This window comes from Ranitomeya imitator, chromosome 3 (assembly GCF_032444005.1).
Source record: "Ranitomeya imitator isolate aRanImi1 chromosome 3, aRanImi1.pri, whole genome shotgun sequence".
Lineage (NCBI taxonomy): Eukaryota > Metazoa > Chordata > Amphibia > Anura > Dendrobatidae > Ranitomeya > Ranitomeya imitator.
Window position 1 is genome coordinate 763477291 of NC_091284.1, and position 25141 is coordinate 763502431.

The 25141-nt window shown below is 43.5% G+C and overlaps 1 protein-coding gene across 1 annotated transcript in view; it reads right to left on the reverse strand.

Moving 5' to 3' along the window:
* Positions 1 to 1028: 1028 nt before the first annotated feature.
* Positions 1029 to 25141, reverse strand: part of MTUS2 (microtubule associated scaffold protein 2) — a 957846-nt gene continuing 933733 nt past the window's right edge. The window contains exons 13-15 of the mRNA XM_069759018.1: positions 13436 to 13555; positions 9260 to 9357; positions 1029 to 2156 (exon numbers count right to left, since the gene is read on the reverse strand). Coding sequence (XP_069615119.1) covers positions 1946 to 2156; positions 9260 to 9357; positions 13436 to 13555 — 429 coding nt within the window. The 3' untranslated portion in view covers positions 1029 to 1945. The remainder of the gene's footprint in view (positions 2157 to 9259; positions 9358 to 13435; positions 13556 to 25141) is intronic.

Here is a 25141-nt window from a genome sequence, read left to right on the forward strand (position 1 = left end):
CATTTTGATATGTTCAACAATCTTAAGAACCTTTAGTATCATTAATAAATCTCCCATATAATTGTTATTATAACATTTCATGTGATTGAGACTGTTGCAAAATTTCAATATTTTCCTAGAAGTGGAGAATTCTGTGGATTATTTGTGACTCTGAATTTAGGGATTCATGAGATTATTATGTAACTTTTCACTATCGGGAAACCTTGAGGTCATGGCAACCTACATGTTACTGCAACTTAAAGTTGCAGCCCAGACTATATACAATGTCCTATTAAAGGGTATTTGTCAGAAGGTTCTTGCTATTTAATCTCAGAGCAGCATAATATAAGTCAAGAGAGCCAGATTCCAAGGATGTGTCACTTACTAGGCTGTGTGTTGTAGTTTCAATACAATCAATGTTTTATCAGCAGGAGATTATCATGGCCTGACTAGGTTACACATGCAGGCCAGTCCGGCTAATCTGTGTAACCCCACCCCATCACTGATTGGTAGCTTGCTGACAATGTACAGTGTAAGAAATAGCCAATCAGTGGTGTGGTCGCTTTATATCAAAATTGCACCAAATAGCCCAATAAGTGACACATCACTGGAATCAGGACCTGTGCCCCTACATAATGCTGCTCTCGGATTCCATAGCAAAAACCTGCTGACATATTCAATTTATAACCTTTATCTATTGTTTATATTAATTTAACCCTTCAATTTTTGCTTTGCACCTACCATGCTGAAGAACATATGCCATAGGATTGGGGCTATAAACCCAGGCCAGATTTCCTGCAGCATTGAATCACAGTGGAAAGGTGAATTTCATACATGAGCAAACATGGCTAACTAAACAACGACTTTAGTGGAAAAACATAATAAACGCCCATACAGGTTTTTTTTTAATAATAATATGATTGTAATAAATTGATATTACATTCCAAAATAAAATCTTTCTATCTAGCTCCCTACTATTTTCAGGTGGGCGCATTGCTTACCTATAAATTTACACACACACACTTTCCCATAAAAACGAACTAGAAATCGGGTGCATATCTGCAGGCAGAGTCCTATATTCACATGTGCATTACAAAAATGTACAAAAAAATGTAAAAAGTCTACGTTCTTACACATAGAGGAAGAGCATTCGGAAGCTAGGGCTAAGCACATCAATGTAGCAAGGTCCGTGGAACGTGGGCAGAGTCTATGTCGTATGACGGAGTTGGAAGCAAAGTCATTGCAAGGTAGCATCTAACTTATATACATCGAAAGATCGGGCTCCTCCATTCATGGTCTTGGCCAAAACATAGCGCCCCCCATCGGCCGCGAAAGCCTATTTGTCAAAAACATCAAATCCGAAAAAAGACGAAAATCCAGCGAAGCCATGTAAGAAATCGCAGAGAGGGAAGGAATGCCTGACATGCGGGCGAAGCATTGGATTATTGCGTAGGCAGCCTTAACCTGTCGGAAGCTGGTGATGGTGCCGGACCCTTTGGAAGGCGCTTTTTCTGGTTTACATCGGTATAGATAAGCGGTAAAAACGAGATGGACAGAAACATGTCCCGTTCAGGTAGAAGACAGAGGCACAGCTTAAAAAACAGCTGATCAAACACATCAGCAACATAAAAAACCAACAAAAAATACACAAGCTCTGGTATGTACATTGCATCGCTATGTACAAATCAACCTGTAAAGTGTGTGCAATCGGGTATACAACATTGTATACGTCCCCAGCATATTGGACTGGATGTGACCTGAAACATTGGTGTGACTTTTGAGAAATTGTTTTAGCGGAATGTTTTTGTTTTTTTGCTTTTTTTTTTGTTTCCTTGGCTTGAGGTTCATGTGAAAGACAAGACCTTCTTATAGAGTCTCCCGAAGAGGGACATGAAGTCAGAGGAATCCAAAGAGTGATCGCTGCAAGTAACGGAACCAAAACAGAGCTTGTCCGTCATACGGATTGTCATCTCTGGGCCGAGTTGACGTTGGAGGGTGACAGTGGCCCTGAAGACGTAGACTGATGGATGGGAGAGGAGGGATACTTGATAGGACTCATGGAGTCCGCAGACTGCAGCTTCCATACAAGCTCCTCGTTGGTGCGGCTTAACCTTTTCTTCTCTTTGCTCTCTTTTTCAACACTCTCTTGTAGGTTGGCATTTTCAACTGATAATTGCCTAAAGTATGAAAAAATAAAAACATAAGGTTGACAAGTTATACTCTAATCACACCGTGAAGAAATTCTGCTCCTGAACAGAACAGTTTTTCTTTAAAGTATCCTTACAATGTTTCAAGGAGAATTATGGTTTTGAATATGTTGTTATATACTTTATCAGTTCCTCAAAGTTTTCAAAAACTATGCTCGTCATTATACAGTAGAAACTTACATTGTTTAATTCCAGAAAATGTGGAATGTCATTTCAGAATTACGGGCAGGCTCCTGGTCCTGTGTCTTCCTGCCTATCCTCTGTTGACTCCATGCCACCCACACATGTCCAGTAATGCGGCATGATATCACTCACCCCGGATATACGTGAAAAGAATTTACTAGCGGAGGAGGATTTTGGAAGCTGTGGACTCGGATGAGTAGGTGCCAAAGACTGCACTGTGAAAGGCTTAGGCCAGTTTCACATTTGCGGTTGTGTCCGCATATATCCGCATGCGTTTTGTATTCCTATATTTATCATTAGGGACGCATGCGTTTTTGTTTGTTCGCGTTTTACCGCATTTGACGACGCATGCGTCGTTTCGTCGTTTGCTGCTTGGCGCGGAAATGCAACATGTAGTAATTTGCCGCCTGGAAACGCATGCGGTTGATTGCGCAAGGTTTGCGGCAAAATAACGCATTGCTGTCTATATGAACGCATGCGTTCACAAGCACTTGCGTTCGTGAACACATGAGTTCCACAAGAGAAAAACATGTGTAGACACTGCATCGTGAAACGCGGCAAAATGCGAACAAACAAAAACGCATGCGTCCCTAATGATAAAAATAGGAATACAAAACGCATGCGGATATAAAAACGCAAACGCAGAAAAAAACGCATGTAAATGCGTACAAACGCGGCTTTTTTTAACCGCATGCGCTACCGCATGCGTCTAAAAAACGCCGCGTTTGTGCACGTTTACATGCGTTTTTTCCACCACTTGCGGATGCGTTTTAAACTCTGCGGAATTAAACGCAAATGTGAAAGTAGCCTTAATCATCATCAGATGATTGGATTAACCGGATACTTAAGAAACTATGAGAATACTTAAACCACGTCCCCTTAGGAAGCTGTACAGGTGAAACGCGTGGTGAGGTAGTGTACTGCAAGCCAGTCAGATATAATACTAGTAAATGCTTTTAATCATACACAGTTTTGTCAGCCTTATAAGCAAATGGTATTTTGGTTGTATTAATAGTAGGAAAGAAATACTGTGCCTGCAGTGGCATGCAAAAGTTTGGGCACCCCTGGTCAAAATTACTGTTATTGTGAACAGATAAACAAATTGAAGAGGCCTAAAGTTAAAGATGACACGCATGCTTTGTATTTTAGTAAAATAATTTATTTTTTTACTTGAAACAGCTTTCGCTCACTCATTCTTCTATGTCTCCTCTCCTCATGTGAAGACCAATGAAAGTGCTGCTAATTCACATACCAAGGGTGAGCTCTGCTCCTTTTTTATTGTTGCTATCTTTTGCAAACTTTTCTTTCAGTCCAAGTGGGTGTTATCAGACAGTTTTCACTGGGGATGTACCGTATACTTCTCCCTGTATGATGCGGACCAATCTAAAGCAGGCAGCAACACTCAAAGGAAAGAACTACACGCTCCCACAATAGCTTTAAACCGATTTCTCAGTTTGCAAGATGTAAGGATTCAGCTCTGATCTCCTGCATGAGTCATGATGGGGAGAGGGGCAGCGGAGCTGAGGTTAGAGGTTTCACATTACAAACCCTTCTCTAAGCTCTCCTGAATACTGAGTCAGTAATTACAATTATGTTTGTTGTGCTCAAGCAACTTGTACTTCCTCTGCCGTGAGATCAGGGCTGTCATTACATCTCACAGGAGCAGCCTGTCTGTTCTGGACTAGTGATGAGCGAGTGTACTCGTCACTCGGGTGGTCTCCAAGTATTTATGACTGCTCAGAGATTTAGTTTTCCTTGCCGCAGATAGATGAGTTGCAACTACTAGACAGCTTGAGTACATGTGGGGGTTGCCTGGTTGCTAAGGAATCCCCACATGTAATCAAGCTGGCTAGTAGCTGCAAATCATCTATCTGCGGCAAGGAAAACTAAATCTTCGGGCAGTCATAAATACTTGGAGACCACCCGAGCGACGAGTACACAAGCTCATCACTATTCTGGACTAATCCAGTGTGAGACTAATGAGACCCTGCTCTGATCTCATTGCAGAGTGAGTAAAAGTTGAGCACAACAGTCATGAGTGTTATTCTGACACACTGAGTTTTCATCTCCAGTCAGAAAGTATGGGGAAGGGGCACTACAGCATAGATAACCATGCTAAGAGAGCTGATAGAAGGATTTGTAATTTGACACAGCTAAACTCAGTTGTACTTCCCCTTCCTCCACAGGGACCTTATCTGAAAGGTGTTAGGGTGCTTTCACATTGCATTCAGGCACCATTTCATTGGCCCCACCAGGGCTTGTGTTAGAACCTCTGCAAAACGGGATATGTACATATGCGCCAACATATGCATATACTATAATGGTGCTGGCAGAGCAAACATCGTGCATCAATTTCAGGCATGTATGCCTACTGCAGGCGTACACTCAGACATTTGCTCTGCCGGGACTATTATAGTCTATGGCCCCATCACGCATTTGTCCAAATCTCATTTTGCGGGAGGTTTGGATGCAAGCCCTGATGGGGATAGCGAATGGGTGCCGGAATGCAATGTGAAAGCACCCTTAGTCATATGTATTTTCTAACCATGCAGGAGGTTAGACCAGGGGATCAGAGCTATACCATTATATCTCACACACTGATAAATATGCTGTAGGTTACGGTGTAGACTTGTTCTTCTTTGCTTTGAGTGTTGCTACCTACAGTAGGAAGAAGAACACATCCTCAGTGAATATTGTCGAATAACACCTACTTGGACTAAAAAAAGGTACCAAATACTTTGCTAATATCTCCACCGTGGGGAGGTAATTCCTAAAAAAAAGTTTTATTCTTCTCTGCAGCCACTATTACATCGTTCGTCCAGTTCAACATGAAACATTTTATGAAAGGTTCTCCTTAATATATTTGTAGTAAAAAAATATTATTTTTACATACCTTTTTGGACACCTATTTCTCCTTTTGTTATATTTAATTGGATTTTTATGTTATAATTTAATTGTATTATTTATCCAATATGCAATTCTGGAATTACATGTGAATATCATATTAGAGGAGAGGCAACACTGATGATATTTTCCTTCCAGAAACTGATCTGTGGTGCGTATTTTAAGTCCTCAGCATGTCAATTTATATTCCATATTTTTTTTATATGATTTATATATATTTAAATGTATCTATACAAATCCGCAATGTGAAAATTAGTGCAAAGAGACTTATTGAACGACTGTAAACAGAGATCCTGGAAACTGTATTATTGATACATAAATTATATTAGAAAATTGTAAAATATTAAATTATATGAACAACCACCTTCTTAATTATTTGTTGCATTTATACATAATAAAAATTCCCTATATCTAAGGTTTCTTACATGCAGGGAATAGGTTTGGCTTGCTGCCTTGTCTCATGGCAGTTACGTATGGAGTTAGGTGGCTTGTTGGCTTCCTGAGCACATGCCCCTGGTCATCCTCTGACCTATACTTATGTCAGCCAGGAGGCAGAAAATAGCATTTTACAAATTGTTAAATATCTTGACTACCAATTCCTTCCAAACAATGGCCTGATGCATCACGTGGGCATCAGCCAGAAATATGTGCGAGCCAAAGGCTGGCCACTTTTGTGGCATAAATTATGATGAATTTTTTGGGCAAGCTTGGTCATTCCCCGACCGAGAGGCAACCACTTTTCAAAAAGCTGGAGGAGCGTAAAATGCCAAAGGTTGAAATCTTTATGTGCAATTCTTACGTTTGCGACATTTCAAGCACTTTTAAGCCAAGAATGGTGACAACTGTTTGGCGAATCAGCCTCAACGTACTCTAAAAAGGGAATGTTAACTCTTAAAAGTGGACACAAAGAGGGGGAAACATTAAAAAAATTAACATACTCACCTGCTAATTCTTCCTCCGCTCCCGGACCACTGATCTGATGTTCCCGTCAGTGTTAGTAAACTGTACGGAAGACTGGACATTCCAACTGCATGCACATGACCGCTGCAGCCAATCACTAGGATAAGCAGCCACGCTCTGACTATGCTATCATCACTAGGGTTGAGCGACCTTGACTTTTTTAGGGTCGAGCCGGGTTTCGCGAAACCCGACTATCTCAAAAGTCGAGTCGAGTGAAATCTCTCTCTCTCTCTCTCTCTCTCTCACAGTGCAAATCGCTACAGCGCACAAGCGACAACATGGCGATAGGCGTCCACGCCCCTAAGACCTATGTCATCACTCTGCCCACGCCCCTTCATTGGCTGAAAAAAATGGCGCCAAGCGCGTCATACGAAACGCGACTTTGGCGCGAAAGTCGCGTACCGCATGGCCGACCCCACACAGGGATCGGGTCGGGTTTCATGAAACCCGACTTTGCCAAAAGTCGGCGACTTTTGAAAATGAACGATCCGTTTCGCTCAACCCTAATCATCACAATTGATGACAAACATTTCCATGCAGTTAACAAAGACTGGCAGGACTACCAGTGGAGGCACATAACGGGTGAAGAAATTAGGAGGTGAATACAAGTTATTTTAGGATTTTTATGTCACCCCATTTGGAGCCAATATGTTGCCATTACGTACTGATGGGTTGATTAATGAGTAGCTTATTAGACCCTATTGGGGCGGGTACAGAAGGCCGTATTTTGGTCCAAGTGCAATCCGATCCAACATTGTATCGCACTCTTACCAATGTTATTCTATGGGGTCATGCACATGTCTGATTTTTTTTCCCAGAGAGAGTCTGTCAAGTGGAGAAGAAAAAATGTCATCATGCCCGATTTGGATCTGATATTCAGCCGTGCAATGAGTCCATGGAACATATTGGATGACATCCGGGCACAGTCCGATTTTCGTGGACTGACAGAATGGAGAAGATGACGACATCTTTTTCCAATCTTCTCCATATCGGAGAATAATCGGATCACACGATGCGCGAACTCGGAGTTTGATCAGAGTGTGATTTGCATAATCGGCCCGATTCTCTCGGATGTGAAAAAACATGGTGGTGAGACCCCGGCCTTGGAGATATGTTCTGTGTGAACATGGGGGAAACCTACATTTACACAAACATATGTTGCAGGGAATGTGTAATGGAACGTTTGTGTAGTGTTGGACCTGGGGAGGATAAGGACAACGCCTTTAGTTCCCAACAATGACAGTTTTAGGGCGTATAACCAATGTATAGCTCTGACGAGGCTTTGTTAGTGTATGGCCGGAATCACCTGAGCGTGTAGCATCAGATGCGAGATGCTGAGTGAGAGCCGAGTGTCAGTGCTCTGTGCTCCGATCCTCTTGCATGAGAGATTCGCAGTACAGGTATGGAGGAGACGGAGAAAGTCATTTCTCCATCTCTTCTAGGGCCTGACTCACTGTGTATCGGACTGTGTTGGGATAACATCTGAGTGCAGTTCGATGTTTCACTTGCACCCATAGATTTGCATGGGTTCACGTGATCCGAGTCTCGCTGCCAATCGAAGTATGCTGCCGAATCAGCATGAGAAAATAATAACAGATGTGATCTGCCCCGTTGAATAACACTGGGTCGAATGCTGTGCAATGTTTTATCGCATAGTACTCGGCCGTATTAAACACTCGTGTGAACCCTGCCTAAGGCTAGGGCTACAAGAAGAAATTTGACAAGCGAGAATGAAATTGTAGTGTAATATTACGACATCGCATGTAAGGAATTAGTATGTTGTCACATTGAGAGTAGCAATCGCTCCAAATGAATTGGATTTTCTGTCGCAAGTTGCAAATGATTCACTTGCTATGGACTTCAATGCAAGTCGCAACCTGGCTGCTTTATTTAACAGCAAAGTCAGGGCTTTAAAATAGTCACAGAAAAGTTGCATAGATGTCACCGTGAAGCCCCAGCCTTAGGCCAGAGTCACACTACAACGAGATACGGCCGAGTCTCGCAGGTTAAAACCAAGCTCAGGCACCGGCACTTCGGAGTGGAGCGTGCAGCTCCATGTATTGCTGTGCGGCCGCACGCTCCGCTCCGAAGTGCCGGTGCCAGAGCTTGATTTTAACCTGTGAGACTCAGCCGTATCTCGCTGTGTGTGATCCCGGCCTAAGGCTTCTTCAGAAGTTGAATGGGTCTATGGACATGTCGATGTGTTTCCACGGACCATGTGTCCATGGGCAAAACATGCTGACATGTCCGTTTTTTACCAGCATCAAAACGTCCCGCAAACGTGCACATGGATGACACACAGCAGTACAGTAAGTGCTGTTCCCTGGTCCCGGGTGCAGAAGATGGCTCTCATCATTCTCCCTTGCTCTGCCGGTAATCAGTGCAAGCAGGGTAGAATGTTGAGATTTATATTCAAGTGATAACGATGAGAGAAGGCTGCGACTGATGGAACTACTACTCCCATCAGCCTTCATCTGCTGCCACTAATAACAGTGAGAGCAGGCGGCGGATGATGGAACTATTCATCACCCATCGCCTGCTTCAGCAAGGCTAGTTATCAAGAATAGAGGGGTCCCCACGCTGTTTTTATATTATTTAAATAAATAATTTAAAAAAAATGGAGTGGGGTCCCCGCATTTTTTTACAACCAGCCAAGCTAAAGCTGACAGCTGGGGACTGGTATTCTCAGGTTAGTAAGAGGCCATGGATATTGGCCCCCCCAGCCTAAAAAATAGCAGCTCGCAGTCGCCCAGGAAAGGCACAGATGCACCATTTCTGGCACTTTGTCCAGCTCTTCCCACTTGCCCTGTGAGGGTGGCAAGTGGGGTCCATATTTGTGGGGTTGATGTCACTTTTGTATTGTCTGGTAACATCAAGCCCACAGATTAGTAATGGAGCAGTGTCTATAATGACCTAGGGGGCTTGGTCACAAACACCAAAATTAGCTTTGTCACTAAGAGGTTAATAATTAACTTTTTTTAACAAAAAATGCATCTCATAATTGGGTGATTCTTGAGAGATCTGACCTGGTAACTGCAACATTCTGATCAATGCGGGCCCTCATATCTTCATTCTGCTGCTGAAGAACCTGTATTCTTTCCTCCAAGACAACATTTATTTCAGCCTATAAATGAAACAATATTAACAAGTCATTACAATAAAGCTTGTTACTGTGCAATTACCTAAAGAGTACTTACTCATTTTCTCTCTATATATATTTTCTATATTAGACTGCTCACGCTGGTCTTGAAGTGAAGGCGTGTTGGAGTCAGACGCTCCTGGTTAATGAAGGGGAGTACGCCTCTTCATGAATCAGGAACGTCAGACAAGTGGCGTACTCCAAATCTTACTTTAGTCCCTGCTGGAGCACGATTTGTGGGATAGTGACCTTGAGGAGCAGTGGTTGCATGCCCTGTGCCACCTAGCTTCACCCACTTTGCCAGAGCTGGGTGAAGATTGCGGTAGAATGCCAAAAGTCACATAATTTAGCTTCAAGTTGCACTTAAATAATGCACATTTTCAAAGCAGTTTATGCCACAATACTGCTGTAGAAGAGTTGATAATGATAACTTGGGCCCATTGTAAAGCAAATATTCATCGAAGTTGCCTGATGTTTTACTAAACATTCGACACCCACATCACCCATCCAAAAACGCACCTGTACCACTAAGCAAAAAAGTGTTGTCCCACAACTATTAGACCACATAGAGAAGGGAGATTCCAGTATGTTTCTACAGCCGTAATCAAAATTACACAACCACCACTGAAAATTTGATTTATTAGCAAAAATATATAAACGTTCTTCTGTTTGAAATAAACTAATGAAACAAGAACAATGTAAATCCCTCAACACAACTAATATAACAAGCAATTTCTCCAAACTGGGCACAAAATGCCACTATTACTGACTACTGCAGTCTTCGAATTAGTCATCGCCTGAACAGAATCTCTCATAAGAGGACACCTTTACAAATCAGGAGTTGTCTCAAGTACAAAGTAAAATGAATCATGCGTGAGGTGCATCAGGTGTGCTTGAGATAAAACACATCATACCTGGATTTCCATGTTAGAAGTATGGAAAGAAAGTAGTTTATAATGGTAAGAGAAGAGATCATTACTTTACACAAACGAGGAAAGGATATAAAAAGATAGTAAAGTCATGGCATGCTCCGAGAGATACAGTTGGAAGCAAAGTTCTCAAGTTCAAAGTTACTGGAACACTGACTCCACCACCTGGATGTGGCAGAATGAGAATGCGGTCACTGGCTGCCACCAGATTATTGATGGAGCAGGAGGTGATAGACCCTTGAATGACTGCAGTCTGCACAATCAAAAGCACACTAAACACTGTAGGTCTCCATGCCCAAACTCCAAGAGCTACTCTTCTACTGACCAAAGATCAGTGGTGTAGATCTCCATGCCCAAACTCCAAGAGCTACTCATCTACTGACCAAGAGCAGTGGTGTAGATCTCCATTCCCAAACTCCAAGAACTACTCTTCTACTGACCAAGAGCAGTGGTGTAGATCTCCATGCCCAAACTCCAATAGCTACTCTTCTACTGACCAAAGAGCAATGGTGTACGTCTCCATGCCCACACTCCAAGAGTTACTCATCTACTGACCAAAGAGCAGTGGTGTAGGTCTCCATGCCCAAACTCCAAGAGCTACTTTTCTACTGATCAAGAGCTGAGGTGTAGATCTCCATGCCCAAACTCCAATAGCTACTCTTCTACTGACCAAGAGCAGTGGTGTAGATCTCCATGCCCAAACTCCAAGAGCTACTCTTCTACTGACCAAGAGCAGTGGTGTAGATCTCCATGCCCAAACTCCAATAGCTACTCTTCTACTGACCAAAGAGCAATGGTGTACGTCTCCATGCCCACACTCCAAGAGTTACTAATCTACTGACCAAAGAGCAGTGGTGTAGGTCTCCATGCCTAAACTCCAAGAGCTACTTTTCTACTGATCAAGAGCTGAGGTGTAGATCTCCATGCCCAAACTCCAATAGCTACTCTTCTACTGACCAAGAGCAGTGGTGTAGATCTCCATGCCCAAACTCCAAGAGTTACTCTTCTACTGACCAAAAGCAGTGGTGTAGGTCTCCATGCCCAAACTCCAATAGTTACTCTTCTACTGACCAAGAGCAGTGGTGTAGATCTCCATGTCCAAATGGCAAGAGTTACTCTTCTACTGACCAAAGAGCAGTGGTGTAGGTCTCCATGTCCAAACGGCAAGAGTTACTCTTCTACTGACCAAGAGCAGTGGTGTAGGTGTCCATGCCCAGACTCCAAGAGTTACTCTTCTAATGACCAAAAAGCAGTGGCGTGTCGCTACTAGACAGCTGAATACAATGGTGGAACAGGCAGTTGTGGGTTCCCTACTCCATCATTCAGCCGATGCACCAAAATCTCAGCACAGCAGGTGCAATGATATTACCACACGCTGGACGGAGAGGGGAGTAATTTATTTTACTTTTTTTAATTGTGTCGGTCACATACAATCAGAAACTGTGGGGGCATTATACTGCATGTGCAGCGCTTGTTAACAGTATAGAACCTTTGGGATTGATTTCTGAGGAGCAATGAATCAAAACTAGAACTTGTAAGGTCTATGGATCAGCAGTATTGTCTAAAGGATAAAGAATGAAGCATTTGCTGAAAAGGACACCCTACCTTACGAGAAACGTGGTGGCTCGATAATGCTCTTGGGAAGCTTTGCTTGACACCCACAATGTGTGGAAAGCAACACTGATTCAGTCAAACATCAAGAAATCTTAGGAGAAAATATCATGTCTTTGATGAGAAAGCCAAAGCTTCGGTGTCATTGGATCTTCAAACAGGTCAATTATCCCAAGCTCTCATTTTTCATATTTCTAGTGCAGTAATGCAGTTCAAATTTCGTGTTTTCAAGTTTGTATGTTCTAGCACTGCAGTGTGCTGCCTTATTTACTTAACTATATACGAGTTGGCGACTCTGGGTTCAGCACCTGTTCACACTGAGTCTATGTTTGGATGTGCAGGTCAGGTTTTTGAAATGTATTCTTTAGCCTTCTGATCGTGCACTCCGCCCCCTAGCTTCAGGTGTTTTAGTTACAGCAGGTCCAATACCCCTCCACAGAGAGAGAGAATTTTAGTCTAAGAAGAGGTTTCCCATTCAGATGGAGACGTTTATTCTCAGCGAGGTAAGGCAAGTGTAGGACCTGGTATAAGAGAGATGCCATAAAGAGGCTACCAGGTACACATAAAATTGGCCATTTTTATGCGCTAAAAGCTCTCATTTTTCATATTTCTAGTGCAGTAATGCAGTTCAAATTTCATATTTCAAGTTTGCATGTTTTAGCGCTGCAGTGTGCTGCCTTATTTACTTAATTATCCCAAGTAGATCTCAAAGTTCACCAAAGCTTGGTTTCAGAAGAGTGTGGGATTTGTAGAGGGTGGTAGCAAAATGCAAACCCAAGAATGCTAGTGACTTGGAGGCCATTGTACATGAGGAATGGGCTTTGATTCTTCAGGAATGCTGCCAGAAGCTGGTGTCTGGTTATGCATCATCTTTGCAGCTGGTAATAACAGCAAAGGGGCTCTACTAATTACTAACGCTGCTTGTCATGAAGGGGATGAATAATTCTGAGACTGGAGCAGTCAAAAACCACCTTTTATATTAGTTGCATTGAGCAATTTACATTGTTCTTTATTGAATGATTGCAATCATCAGAAAGACTGTAAATTTGGCTAATAAAACTGAAATGTAATGGAAGGGGAGGATGGGGGTGTGAATATTTTTGATTGCAACTGTATATAAGCTAAAGGTTTGTGAAGCTAATGCTGAGAATCCATCGCTCTAGTTGGCACAGCCTGTTTATATATTACATGGCTCCATGATCTAAAATGCACCCATTGGGTTTTCAGGACCTAGCAACCAAACAAAATGATCAATTCCTGTAAAAAAATTTATATATGAAAGTACAGATTCATTTTCTTTCCAAAATGTCCAGGATACTCTCATGTACAGTTCCACCATTTTCCCTGTAAGTCCCTTATACGGTATCGGAGACAGATCATGGATAAGGTGTATTTCAGAAGTAACCATCCCTTCCCAATTACTGTTTCTGGCACAAGGGTAAGACCATGTTGGATGGAACCCAAGAAAAAAATCTAATGTTAGGTACTAAATTTCCTAAGTGTGCTCTTGTATAAAAACTCACCAGCTTTTCCAGTTCCATTATCCTCTTTTCCTGCTCATGGATTAACTGGTTTTTCATCTCTAATACATGTTTAATGCTGATCAAGTCATCATCTAAATGCCGGTATGGAGCCAGAGCAATCTGCAAGACAAGAATTTTAGGTAGTGTTAGCAATATGGCGTGAATGCGGCATATAATAAATGCGCTTTATATACTTAATGAAGCACTCCAGTCAACGTTTTTATCCACTTAATGTATTGTAATCATCATATTATATAGCACTGTGTACTTACAATTGCTCATTTTGCCTATCTACCCAGTTATTTCTTCTCCTTTCTCTGCTCTATGTAGAAACAGGAAGTCTATTGTCCCTGCAGAAATCATTCTTCTCTTTAACTCCTGACCCAGCTGTTCCCTCCTACCCTTTACTTTTGCAGTGACTTACGAGTCATACAAGGAAAATTGACCTCCTGTTTCTACATAGAGCTTAGAAGGATTCAGCTCGTCAGTTTTTAATCATGTGATGTCATAGACCTAATGGAAAAGAGAAGCATTAGCTGGGTAGAAAGGCAAATTGAGCAATTGTAAGTACACAGTGCTATATAATATGATGACTCCAATATATTAAGAAGATAAAAACTTTGATGGGCGTGCTTGTTTAATATAAAAGAAGGAATCAACAGCTACAATATTTTTGTATTTTACATATGATCCTGGCAAATACAGTACGCTTATACTCAAAAGTCAAAGCCATCAATTTTGGAGGAATCTTTGCAAAGTCTAACGTGTACAGGGCCTTAAGACTGTCCGCTATTGGAAGATTTTAGGGGAGAAGGAATGAGCAATTGGATTTTGTTATGCCCAAAGGCCAATCTGTTTGTAGAACCTTTAGGTATGCTGCTAGGAGAAGGGATGTGACAGCATCAGACTTTCCGTTTCTACTTGTTTATTGGTTGAGCTGGTCAGTTAGTGATGTAGCCGATAGCTAGCTGTAGTGTATGTGGCCAGTAGTGATGAGTGAAAGTGCTCGGATAAGGTGTTATGGGCATGCTCGTGTGCTTACCGAGTGACTTCAGCGTGCTCGAAAAGTATGTCTACGTCCCTGCACCTGCATGTCTTGTGGCTAATCGACAGCTGCATCAGGTGTGCGCTGAGTGAATTTGGCCCATCTTTTAGCTACCGTGTGCCAGAGGCAGAAATGTATGCCGCATGTAGACTTTCTAATATTTCTGTAATTATTCATGCAACTTTCGTGGCTTAAATTATGATTAATTTGCAGACCGTGATTGGCATATAAAAAAGAAAAACGGCATAAAAAATGCCAAAATCTGCAACATTTGTGGGCCAAACTGTTTGATAAATCAGGTTTGCCGTAGTTAGGTCGGCATTACCTTTGCCTGGTAAATTTAGTCAATTCCAACACGGTATGCAAATATTAATAGAGGTGCCTTGATTCCCACAAAAAGAGAAATTATTTGTAAGGTATTGTACATGGCGATTTTTTTTTTTTTTTACATTTTGCCAAGCTAGAGGAGAGTCAGAAAGGTTTCAGATATTAGTATTTCTTAGCCTGGAAGAGGCATGTATGAGGCTATCGAGTTGGAATCCGGAGACTTATGGCAGGTTCCTGCATCACTGCCAATTCTTGGACCACGAAACACAGATTTATGGAACCGGCCATTGGTTAAGGCCAAATGGAGTCATTGAAAACTGAAATTGCTGCGGCCTTTAAATTGCTTGTAAAATAATCACTTGATTTTGCAGGGGAGCAGCTTTTTCATGTCCAAAACTTTGCAGGTATTACAATGGGCCATATAGTTTTGCGGCTGTAATACCTGATCACCTGCAAAATCAAGTGACTACTTATTAAGCAATCACAAAATCGCAGAGGAGCATGGCTGTCCTCATCAGAGTTAGCCGCTCGATGAAAGATGGATTGCAAGGATTTTCCCTGTATTTATCTTGTGTCCTAGATTATTCAGTACAGGAAGGTTCTGGCACAGAATCACAGAGATTTCTGCCTACAAATATTGTGTCTGGAATAAGAAAATCATTAAAACATTCTCTAAGGTTGGCATCCGCCGGCAGCAGATGTAGGATCTTACAACTAAAAATAATATAATTTCATTTCTGCCGAGACTTAAAGGGGTTATCTACTACTAGGACAACTCCTTCTTAAACTAAAAGTTGTGCTCCCATAAAATAATAAAGCCTATATTTACCTCCTGTGCCGGCGAGGATGGTCAGATCGCCTCTATCTAGTAGAATTGCTGACCTGCTATGAGCACTGACCACTGGGTGAACGAAATGTGATGACAGGTCCCAAACTCTTCAATGGACCCCCGTCTCTGCCGATCGTACTTGATGACATCGCCCTGGGATGGCAACTGTTTGTACCTTGTGACTTGTGGTCGCGCTAGCATGTTTACAGCCCTGGGCCTGGCTTGCCTCCTTCTCTCTTCCGACCAGCCTAGGCTCCCAGTCCATTCACTAGTTGCTGGATCCTGACTGTCCCATCTGCAGTCTGCAGAAACCACAGAGGTGAAGGTTGTGGCATCGGTTCAGGCCTTGGTGGTTCTGGGAAAGGGGCCAGTTTCGGACCATAGGTTCCTGCAATCTCTGCTGTCGTGCCAGCATGGTCTGGCTCCAATATTCTTCCGGTCACTCCCTCGGTAGTCTAGCGGAATTCTGCTATCTTTGTCGCCCACTAAGCATGTAATACTCTATGGATGACTAATTAAATCCAGACAAATTCTTCAATGCTTTTTTGGAGTGTTATATACCACCGAAATGTAACAGAAAGCACCTAATATACTATGGATGACTATTTGAATCCAGAAAAAGTTTTTAAGGCTTTTTTTGGAATGTTATATACTACCGAAATGTACCGCAAAGCATGTAATACTCTATAGATGAGTATATGAATCCAGGAAAAATTTCCAACTCTTTTTTGGAGTTATTTAGTTACATAGTTACATTGTTACGCACTTAGCACTCAAAAGTACCACAGAGCACTAAATACTTTATCAATGAGTAATTGAATACAGATAAAAATTTCAACACTTTTTGGGAGTGTTATTGCGGCGCCCCAGGGTCCTGGATGTCGCAGTGGTATTGCTTTCCTCTCGGGGAGAGTGATGCTATGTTTCGAGGCAAAGAAAGATAACTGCATCCAGGTATCACAAACATGCAACACACTTCATACTCCAGGCCACCAGGGGGAACCCCTGACCCTATTTATTAGGTTACTCCCCATATATATATAACTGGTAGTCTCTAGGGAAAGTTAGTGAGTTGCTGGCTGAGCTCTGCTCAGTTAGTTCGTTCCAGACCAGAGTCTGAGGAGGATGGAAGGTTAAAGGAGCTGTGCATGCCCTCAGAGCTGCAGCTCCCAGAAAGAGACATTGAAAGGCAGAAGCGTGAAGGGAGTCGCAGCAAAGGAGAGGATACCAAAAGGGGACCAGCCCCGCTCAAGCTGTCTCCTTCTGAGGCGCAACATCCCGGTAGCCGGAACACTGAGGGAGTAAGGACCTCTATGCCTTATTTCAGAGACCGGTAGGACAGCTAATTGCAAGTTACCTGTCCGCACATACACCCAGGAGGCACGGTGACAACTACAGAGCTGGGTTATCTAAGAGACCCTATAAACAGGCTCAAGTCACCAGTCATACGGGTTTTGTCCTATCCTATATGGGGGACAGAGAGAGCGAAACATCGCAATTGTGAGACCCTTATATGATGCCATAGGCAGTAAGAGACAAAACCACCGCAGCGCAAAGGGAGGCTACTGATTTCCACCTGGACTTGCCTCCAAACCGTCCGGACTCTGCCTGCCCTGTGATCTGGTGCCCTGGACTGTGGATGCTGAAGTCTTCAGTAAAGGTAAAGAGACTGCAAACTTGTGTCCTCATTCTTCACTGCGCCATTCACCATTCACCGTCTACACACCGGGAAGCCCTAGGGGTATACTTCACCTGTGGGAAGGTATACCATCTAGCTGCCATAACATCACCCCAGCGGAGCCCTTAAAGCAGCGTCGGTCACCCTGACCGAATACCACAGGTGGCGTCACGAACATTTCCCTTAAAGACCTTTCCCTTTTACACGGACGTCTGTTATGACCTGGTGGTTAAGAGGCCACACTGAAATGACCTGGTGGCTAAAACGCAACATGGAACGAGCTCTGAGAAGGTGGTATCTCTACTGACCGCAGTCCCTAATCCTAACAACACAACTAGAAATAGCCGTGGGATGTTCCTGACACTCCCTAGACACCTCGTCACAGCCTCAGATATAACTACCCCTAAAGAAGGAAATAGAAAGCTATCTTGCCTCAGAGAAACCCCCAAAAGGAAAGACAGCCCCCCACAAATATTGACTGTGAAAGGAGAGGGAAATGACGAACAAAGAAATGAAATTAGATTTCAGCAAAGGGAGGCCAAAACTAAACTAGATAGACAGAGAGCAAAGGATACTGTGCGGTCAGTATTAAAAACTACAAAATCCACGCAGAGTTTACAAAAATGAACTACACACCGACTCACGGTGTGGAGGGGCAAATCTGCTTTCCCAGAGCTTCCAGCTAGCTTGAATAAGACATAGTGACAAGCTGGACAAAAGAGACAAAATGCAAAGCAATAGAGTCCAAGCAAATGGACAAACAAAACTAGCAAAACTTATCTTTTGCAGACAAGGACTGGCCATATGAGAAATCCAAGGGAAAAATCAAATCCAACCAAGAACATTGACAGCAGGCATGGACTAAGGCCCAGAGCAGGTTTAAATAACAAACCCAGGCAAGGCGATTAGTGAAGGCAGCTGCCACAGCTACCTAACGGAGCAGCAGTTCCACTTGAAACCACCAGAGGGAGCCCAAGGGCAGAACTCGCAAAAATACCATTAGCAACCACAGGAGGGAGCTCCAGAACAGAACTCACAACAGTACCCCCCCTTGAGGAGGGGTCACCGAGCCCTCACCAGAGCTCCCAGGCCGATCAGGACGAGCCAAATGGAAAGCATGAACCAAATCGGGAGCATGAACATCGGAGGCAACAACCCAAGAATTATCCTCCTGGCCATAACCCTTCCACTTGACCAGATACTGAAGCTTCCGCCTCGAAAAACGAGAATCCAAAATCTTCTCTACCACATATTCCAATTCCCCCTCAACCAACACCGGAGCAGGAGGATCAACGGAGGGAACCATAGGTACCACATATCTCCGCAACAAGGATCTATGGAACACATTATGAATGGAAAAGAAAGCTGGAAGGGCCAAACGAAAAGACACTGGATTGATAATTTCAGAAATCTTATAAGGCCCAATAAAGCGAGGCTTGAACTTAGGGGAATAAACCTTCATAGGAACATGACGAGAAGACAACCAGACCAAATCCCCAACACGAAGCCGGGGACCAACACACCGACGACGGTTAGCAAAACGCTGAGCCTTCTCCTGAGACAACGTCAAATTGTCCACCACATGAGTCCAAATTTGCTGCAACCTGTCCACCACGGAATCCACACCAGGACAGTCAGAAGGATCAAGCTGCCCTGAAGAAAAACGAGGATGAAAACCAAAGTTACAAAAAAAAAAGGCGAAACCAAGGTAGCCGAACTAGCCCGATTATTAAGGGCAAACTCGGCCAACGACAAAAAGGTCACCCAATCATCCTGATCAGCAGACACGAAGCATCTCAAATAGGTTTCCAAGGTCTGATTGGTTCGCTCCGTTTGGCCATTTGTCTGAGGATGGAATGCAGAAGAAAAAGACAAATCAATGCCAATTCTAGCACAAAAGGACCGCCAAAACCTAGAAACGAACTGGGAACCTCTGTCAGACACAATATTCTCCGGAATACCATGCAAACGAACCACATGCTGAAAAAACAATGGAACCAAATCAGAAGAGGAAGGCAACTTAGGCAACGGCACCAAATGGACCATCTTAGAAAACCGGTCACAAGCCACCCAGATGACAGACATCTTCTGAGAAACAGGAAGATCAGAAATAAAATCCATGGAAATATGCGTCCAGGGCCTCTCAGGAATAGGCAAAGGCAAAAGCAACCCGCTGGCATGGGAACAGCAAGGCTTAGCCCGAGCACAGGTCCCACAGGACTGCACAAACGAACGCACATCCCGCGACAAGGAAGGCCACCAAAAGGACCTAGCCACCAAATCTCTGGTACCGAAAATCCCAGGGTGACCAGCCAACACCGAACAATGAACCTCAGAAATTACCCTACTAGTCCATCTATCAGGAACAAACAATTTCCCCACAGGACAGCGGTCAGGTTTATCAGCCTGAAACTCCTGAAGTACCCGCCGTAAATCAGGGGAGATGGCAGAAAGAATCACCCCCTCCTTGAGGATCCCAGCCGGCTCAAGAACTCCCGGAGAATCAGGCAAAAAACTCCTAGAAAGGGCATCAGCCTTCACATTCTTAGATCCAGGAATATACGAGACCACAAAATCAAAACGTGAGAAAAACAAAGACCACCGAGCCTGTCTAGGATTCAACCGCTTAGCAGACTCGAAGTAAATCAGATTCTTGTGATCAGTCAAGACCAGCACGCGATGCTTGGCTCCCTCAAGCCAATGTCGCCACTCCTCAAATGCCCACTTCATAGCCAACAACTCCTGATTGCCGACATCATAATTACGCTCAGAAGACGAAAATTTTCTGGAGAAGAAGGCATAAGGTTTCATCAAAGAACCATCAGAATTTTTCTGAGACAAAACGGCCCCTGCCCCAATCTCAGAAGCATCAACCTCAACCTGAAAAGGGAGAGAAACATCTGGCTGACGCAACACAGGGGCAGAAGTAAAACGACGTTTAAGCTCCTGAAAGGCCTCAACAGCCGCAGAGGACCAATTCACCACATCAGCGCCCTTCCTCGTCAAATCGGTCAGAGGCTTCACCACACTAGAAAAATTAGCAATAAAGCGACGATAAAAATTGGCAAAGCCCAAAAATTTCTGAAGGCTCTTTACAGATGTAGGTCGAGTCCAATCATGAATGGCCTGGACTTTAACAGAGTCCATTTCAATAGCCGAAGGAGAAAAAATGAAACCCAAAAGAGAAACCCTCTGAGCTCCAAAGAGGCACTTAGACCCCTTCACAAACAACGCATTAGTACGAAGGACCTGAAACACCATCCTAACCTGCTTCACATGAGACTCCCAATCATCGGAGAAAACCAAAAAATCATCCAAATACACAATCATAAATTTATCCAGATAATTCCGGAAGATATCATGCATAAAGGACTGAAATACCGATGGAGCATTAGAGAGCCCGAATGGCATTACAAGATATTCAAAATGGCCTTCAGGCGTATTAAATGCTGTTTTCCATTCATCACCTTGTTTAATACGCACAAGATTATACGCCCCTCGGAGGTCGATTTTAGTAAACCAACTAGCACCCTTAATCCGAGCAAACAAATCAGAAAGCAAAGGTAACGGATACTGGAATTTGACAGTGATCTTATTGAGAAGGCGATAATCTATACAGGGTCTCAAGGAGCCATCCTTCTTGGCAACAAAAAAAAATCCCGCTCCCAACGGTGACGAAGACGGGCGAATATGCCCTTTCTCCAAGGACTCCTTTACATAACTCCGCATAGCGGCATGCTCTGGCACAGACAGATTGAAAAGTCGGCCCTTAGGGAACTTACAGCCAGGAATCAAATTAATGGCACAATCGCAGTCCCTATGAGGAGGCAGGGAACTGGACTTGGGCTCATCAAATACATCCTGGAAATCCGACAAAAACTCAGGAACTTCAGAAGAAGGGGACGAGGAAATGGACATCAAAGGCATATCACTATGTATCCCCTGACAACCCCAACTAGTCACAGACATAGATCTCCAATCCAGCACTGGATTATGTTCCTGTAACCATGGAAAACCCAGCACAACAACATCATGCAAATTATGCAACACCAAAAAACTAATATTTTCCTGATGTGCTGGAGCCATGCACATGGTTAACTGTGTCCAGTACTGAGGTTTATTCTTGGCCAATGGCGTAGCATCAATCCCCCTCAAGGGAATAGGACTCTGCAAAGGTTCCAAGGAAAAACCACAGCGCTTGGCAAATTCTAAGTCCATTAAGTTCAGGGCAGCGCCAGAATCCACAAATGCCATAACAGAAAAGGACGACAATGAGCAAATCAGGGTAACAGACAAGAGAAATTTAGGCTGCACAGTACTAATGGTAACAGACCTAGCGACTCTCTTAGTACGCTTAGAGCAATCAGAAATAGCATGAGCTGAATCACCAAAGTAAAAACACAGGCCATTCTGACGTCTGAATTTCTGCCTTTCTGCTCTAGTCAAAATCCTATCACATTACATAGGCTCAGGACTTTGCTCAGAGGACACTGCCATATGGTGCACCGCCTTGCGCTCACGCAAGCGCCGATCAATCTGAATAGCTAGAGACATAGATTCGCTCAAACCGGTAGGCGTAGGAAAGCCCACCATAACATCTTTAAGGGTTTCAGAAAGACCTTTTCTGAAAATAGCAGCCAGCGCCTCTTCATTCCATTTAGTGAGCACAGACCATTTTCTAAATTTCTGGCAATATAACTCTGCCGCTTCCTGACCCTGACACAGGGCCAACAGTGTTTTCTCAGCATGCTCTACAGAGTTAGGTTCGTCATACAACAATCCGAGCGCCTGAAAGAATGCATCTACATTCAATAATGCCGGATTCCCTGTTTCAAGAGCAAATGCCCAGTCTTGAGGATCACCACGCAGTAAGGATATGATGATTTTCACTTGCTGAATGGGATCACCAGAAGAAAGGGGTTTCAAAGTAAAAAAACAATTTGCAGCTATTTTTAAAGTTCAAAAACTTGGATCTGTCCCCAAAAAACAAATCAGGAGTAGGAATTCTTGGCTCTAGAGCCGGAGCCTGAACAATATAATCTTGGATACTCTGGACTATTGCAGCAAGTTGATCCACACGAGAAAACAAACCCTGAACCTCCATACCAGAGCATATATCCAGCACCACCCAGATATCAAGAGGAAAAAGAAGACAGAACAGAGCACAGAAAAAAAAATGGTTCAGAACTCTTCTTTTGAGATGCATTCAATTCATTTGTGGCTTGCTGTACTGTTATGACCTGGTGGTTAAGAGGCCACACTGAAATGACCTGGTGGCTAAAACGCAACATGTAACGAGCTCTGAGAATGTGGTATCTCTACTGACCGCAGTCCCTAATCCTAACAACACAACTAGAAATAGCCGTGGGATGTTCCTGACACTCCCTAGACACCTCGTCACAGCCTCAGATATAACTACCCCTAAAGAAGGAAATAGAAAGCTATCTTGCCTCAGAGAAACCCCCAAAAGGAAAGACAGCCCCCCACAAATATTGACTGTGAAAGGAGAGGGAAATGACGAACACAGAAATGAAATTAGATTTCAGCAAAGGGAGGCCAAAAACACGGTGTGGAGGGGCAAATCTGCTTTCCCAGAGCTTCCAGCTAGCCTGAATAAGACATAGTGACAAGCTGGACAAAAGAGACAAAATGCAAAGCAATGGAGTCCAAGCAAATGGACAAACAAAACTAGCAAAACTTATCTTTTGCAGACAAGGACTGGCCATATGAGAAATCCAAGGGAAGAATCAAATCCAACCAAGAACATTGACAGCAGGCATGGACTAAGGCCCAGAGCAGGTTTAAATAACAAACCCATGCAAGGCGATTAGTGAAGGCAGCTGCCACAGCTACCTAACGGAGCAGCAGTTCCACTTGAAACCACCAGAGGGAGCCCAAGGGCAGAACTCGCAAAAATACCATTAGCAACCACAGGAGGGCGCTCCAGAACGGAACTCACAACAGACGTCCCAGGGCCACGGGCCAGGTCAGCCACCGTGACATCCCCCTGTGAACAGCACCGGAGCCGGTACCGAGTACCCCATGGCCCCATGGGGGCGATCCATTATATACTACTAAAATGTACTACAATGCATGTAATACTCTATAGATGACAATATAGTACATTTTTTCACCCCCCCCCCCAAAAAAAAAAGAATATGGTCAATTGCAGCAGCTATATTTTTTGGAATGGACTGCAAAGCCCTAAGCCATGCCTAGAGACTGTATTCAACCGCTCTCCCTGCTCCTGCAACTGTCCCTCCCTAGGCTAAATGCAGAAAGCATCTGATACAAACAGCAAAGCACAATATCAGCCCTTAAGGTACCGTCACATTAAGCGACGCTGCAGCGATATAGACAACGATGCCGATCGCTGCAGCGTCGCTGTGTGGTCGCTGGAGAGCTGTCACACAGACAGCTCTCCAGTGACCAACGATGCCGAGGTCCCCGGGTAACCAGGGTAAACATCGGGTTACTAAGCGCAGAGCCGCGCTTAGTAACCCGATATTTACCCTGGTTACCTAAAAAAAAAAAAAAACACAAAAAAAACACTACATACTCGGGTTACTAGGCGGCCCTGCGCTTAGTAACCCAATGTTTACCATGGTTACAAGTGAAGACATCGCTGAATCGGCGTCACACACGCCGATTCAGCGATGTCAGCGGGTGATCCAGCGACTAAATAAAGTTCTGGCCTTCTAGCTCCGACCAGCGATCTCACAGCAGGATCCTCATAGCTGCTGTGTGTCAAACACAATGATATCGCTATCCAGGATGCTGCAACATCACGGATCGCTATCGTTATCGTTCTAAAGTCGCTCAGTGTGAAGGTACCTTTAGAAGGACTGTTAGTATGATGGTTCAGCATCAGCAGCAGTATCAACACTAGAGGACTCTGATTTATTAAACTGTGCACACACAGGTCTAGACAACCACTCTCTGCCTCCAATAAGTCACTGAGGTGTGCAATGGCATCAGTGCGTACAGAGGGGACAATCGTTTTATAACCTCTGATGAGATAATGCAGCAGTATGCGTCAGCACTGATAACATGGGGTTCTTAGAAAAGGTCACATCTGATACATGGTGAGGTTATTAGACATTGTAGGACCATCCTGAATAGGGTCACCTTGCAGCTGGTGGGTTGGCTTTTATGCTTTTTCAAAAACAGTGTTTACTAAGAACCCTATGTTGTTTAAATGCACTTTTGCTTTTTACTTATTTAGTTGCAGCAGTGTGTATGCTCACTTTGTTTCTTGTAGATTTGGTCTGCTCTCAGATGGGATAGCAAAAACCTAATGACAGTTTTCTTTCAATATGTCAGAATATAAATAATAATGAATAGTATTAATGTCATACTGAATAATATTAAATACAGAAATATGACAACTGCTGCTTTTCCCCAGCTGGTGCTCAGTAACTTTCCGACAGACATCTGAATTATTCATATTACTACATTTCGGTAACATGCACTCGATAAAGGACTAGCAGCTGTAACAATCCTGCTTATAAGTGAATCTGGGAATAGTTTTATATCAATCAGTCCTAGGAGCAACTACAGCCATACAAAACCAAGAACAGATCCTGGGGCCAATTAGTGAAGCAATGTACCAGTCTATGGTAGAGGAATGCCTCATCTATGTAAATGGTTAAAATTGCAGAGGGTTTGCACTATGATAACACCCATAACATGATGCCACTAAGTGCCCTCCATAGAATACTATATTGTCATAGTTTCCCCACACATTGTATCATGGCCACCACAGTCCCCCAACACAGAATAATAGCCACCATAGTCCCCCACTCAGTATAATTGCCCGGACTCATT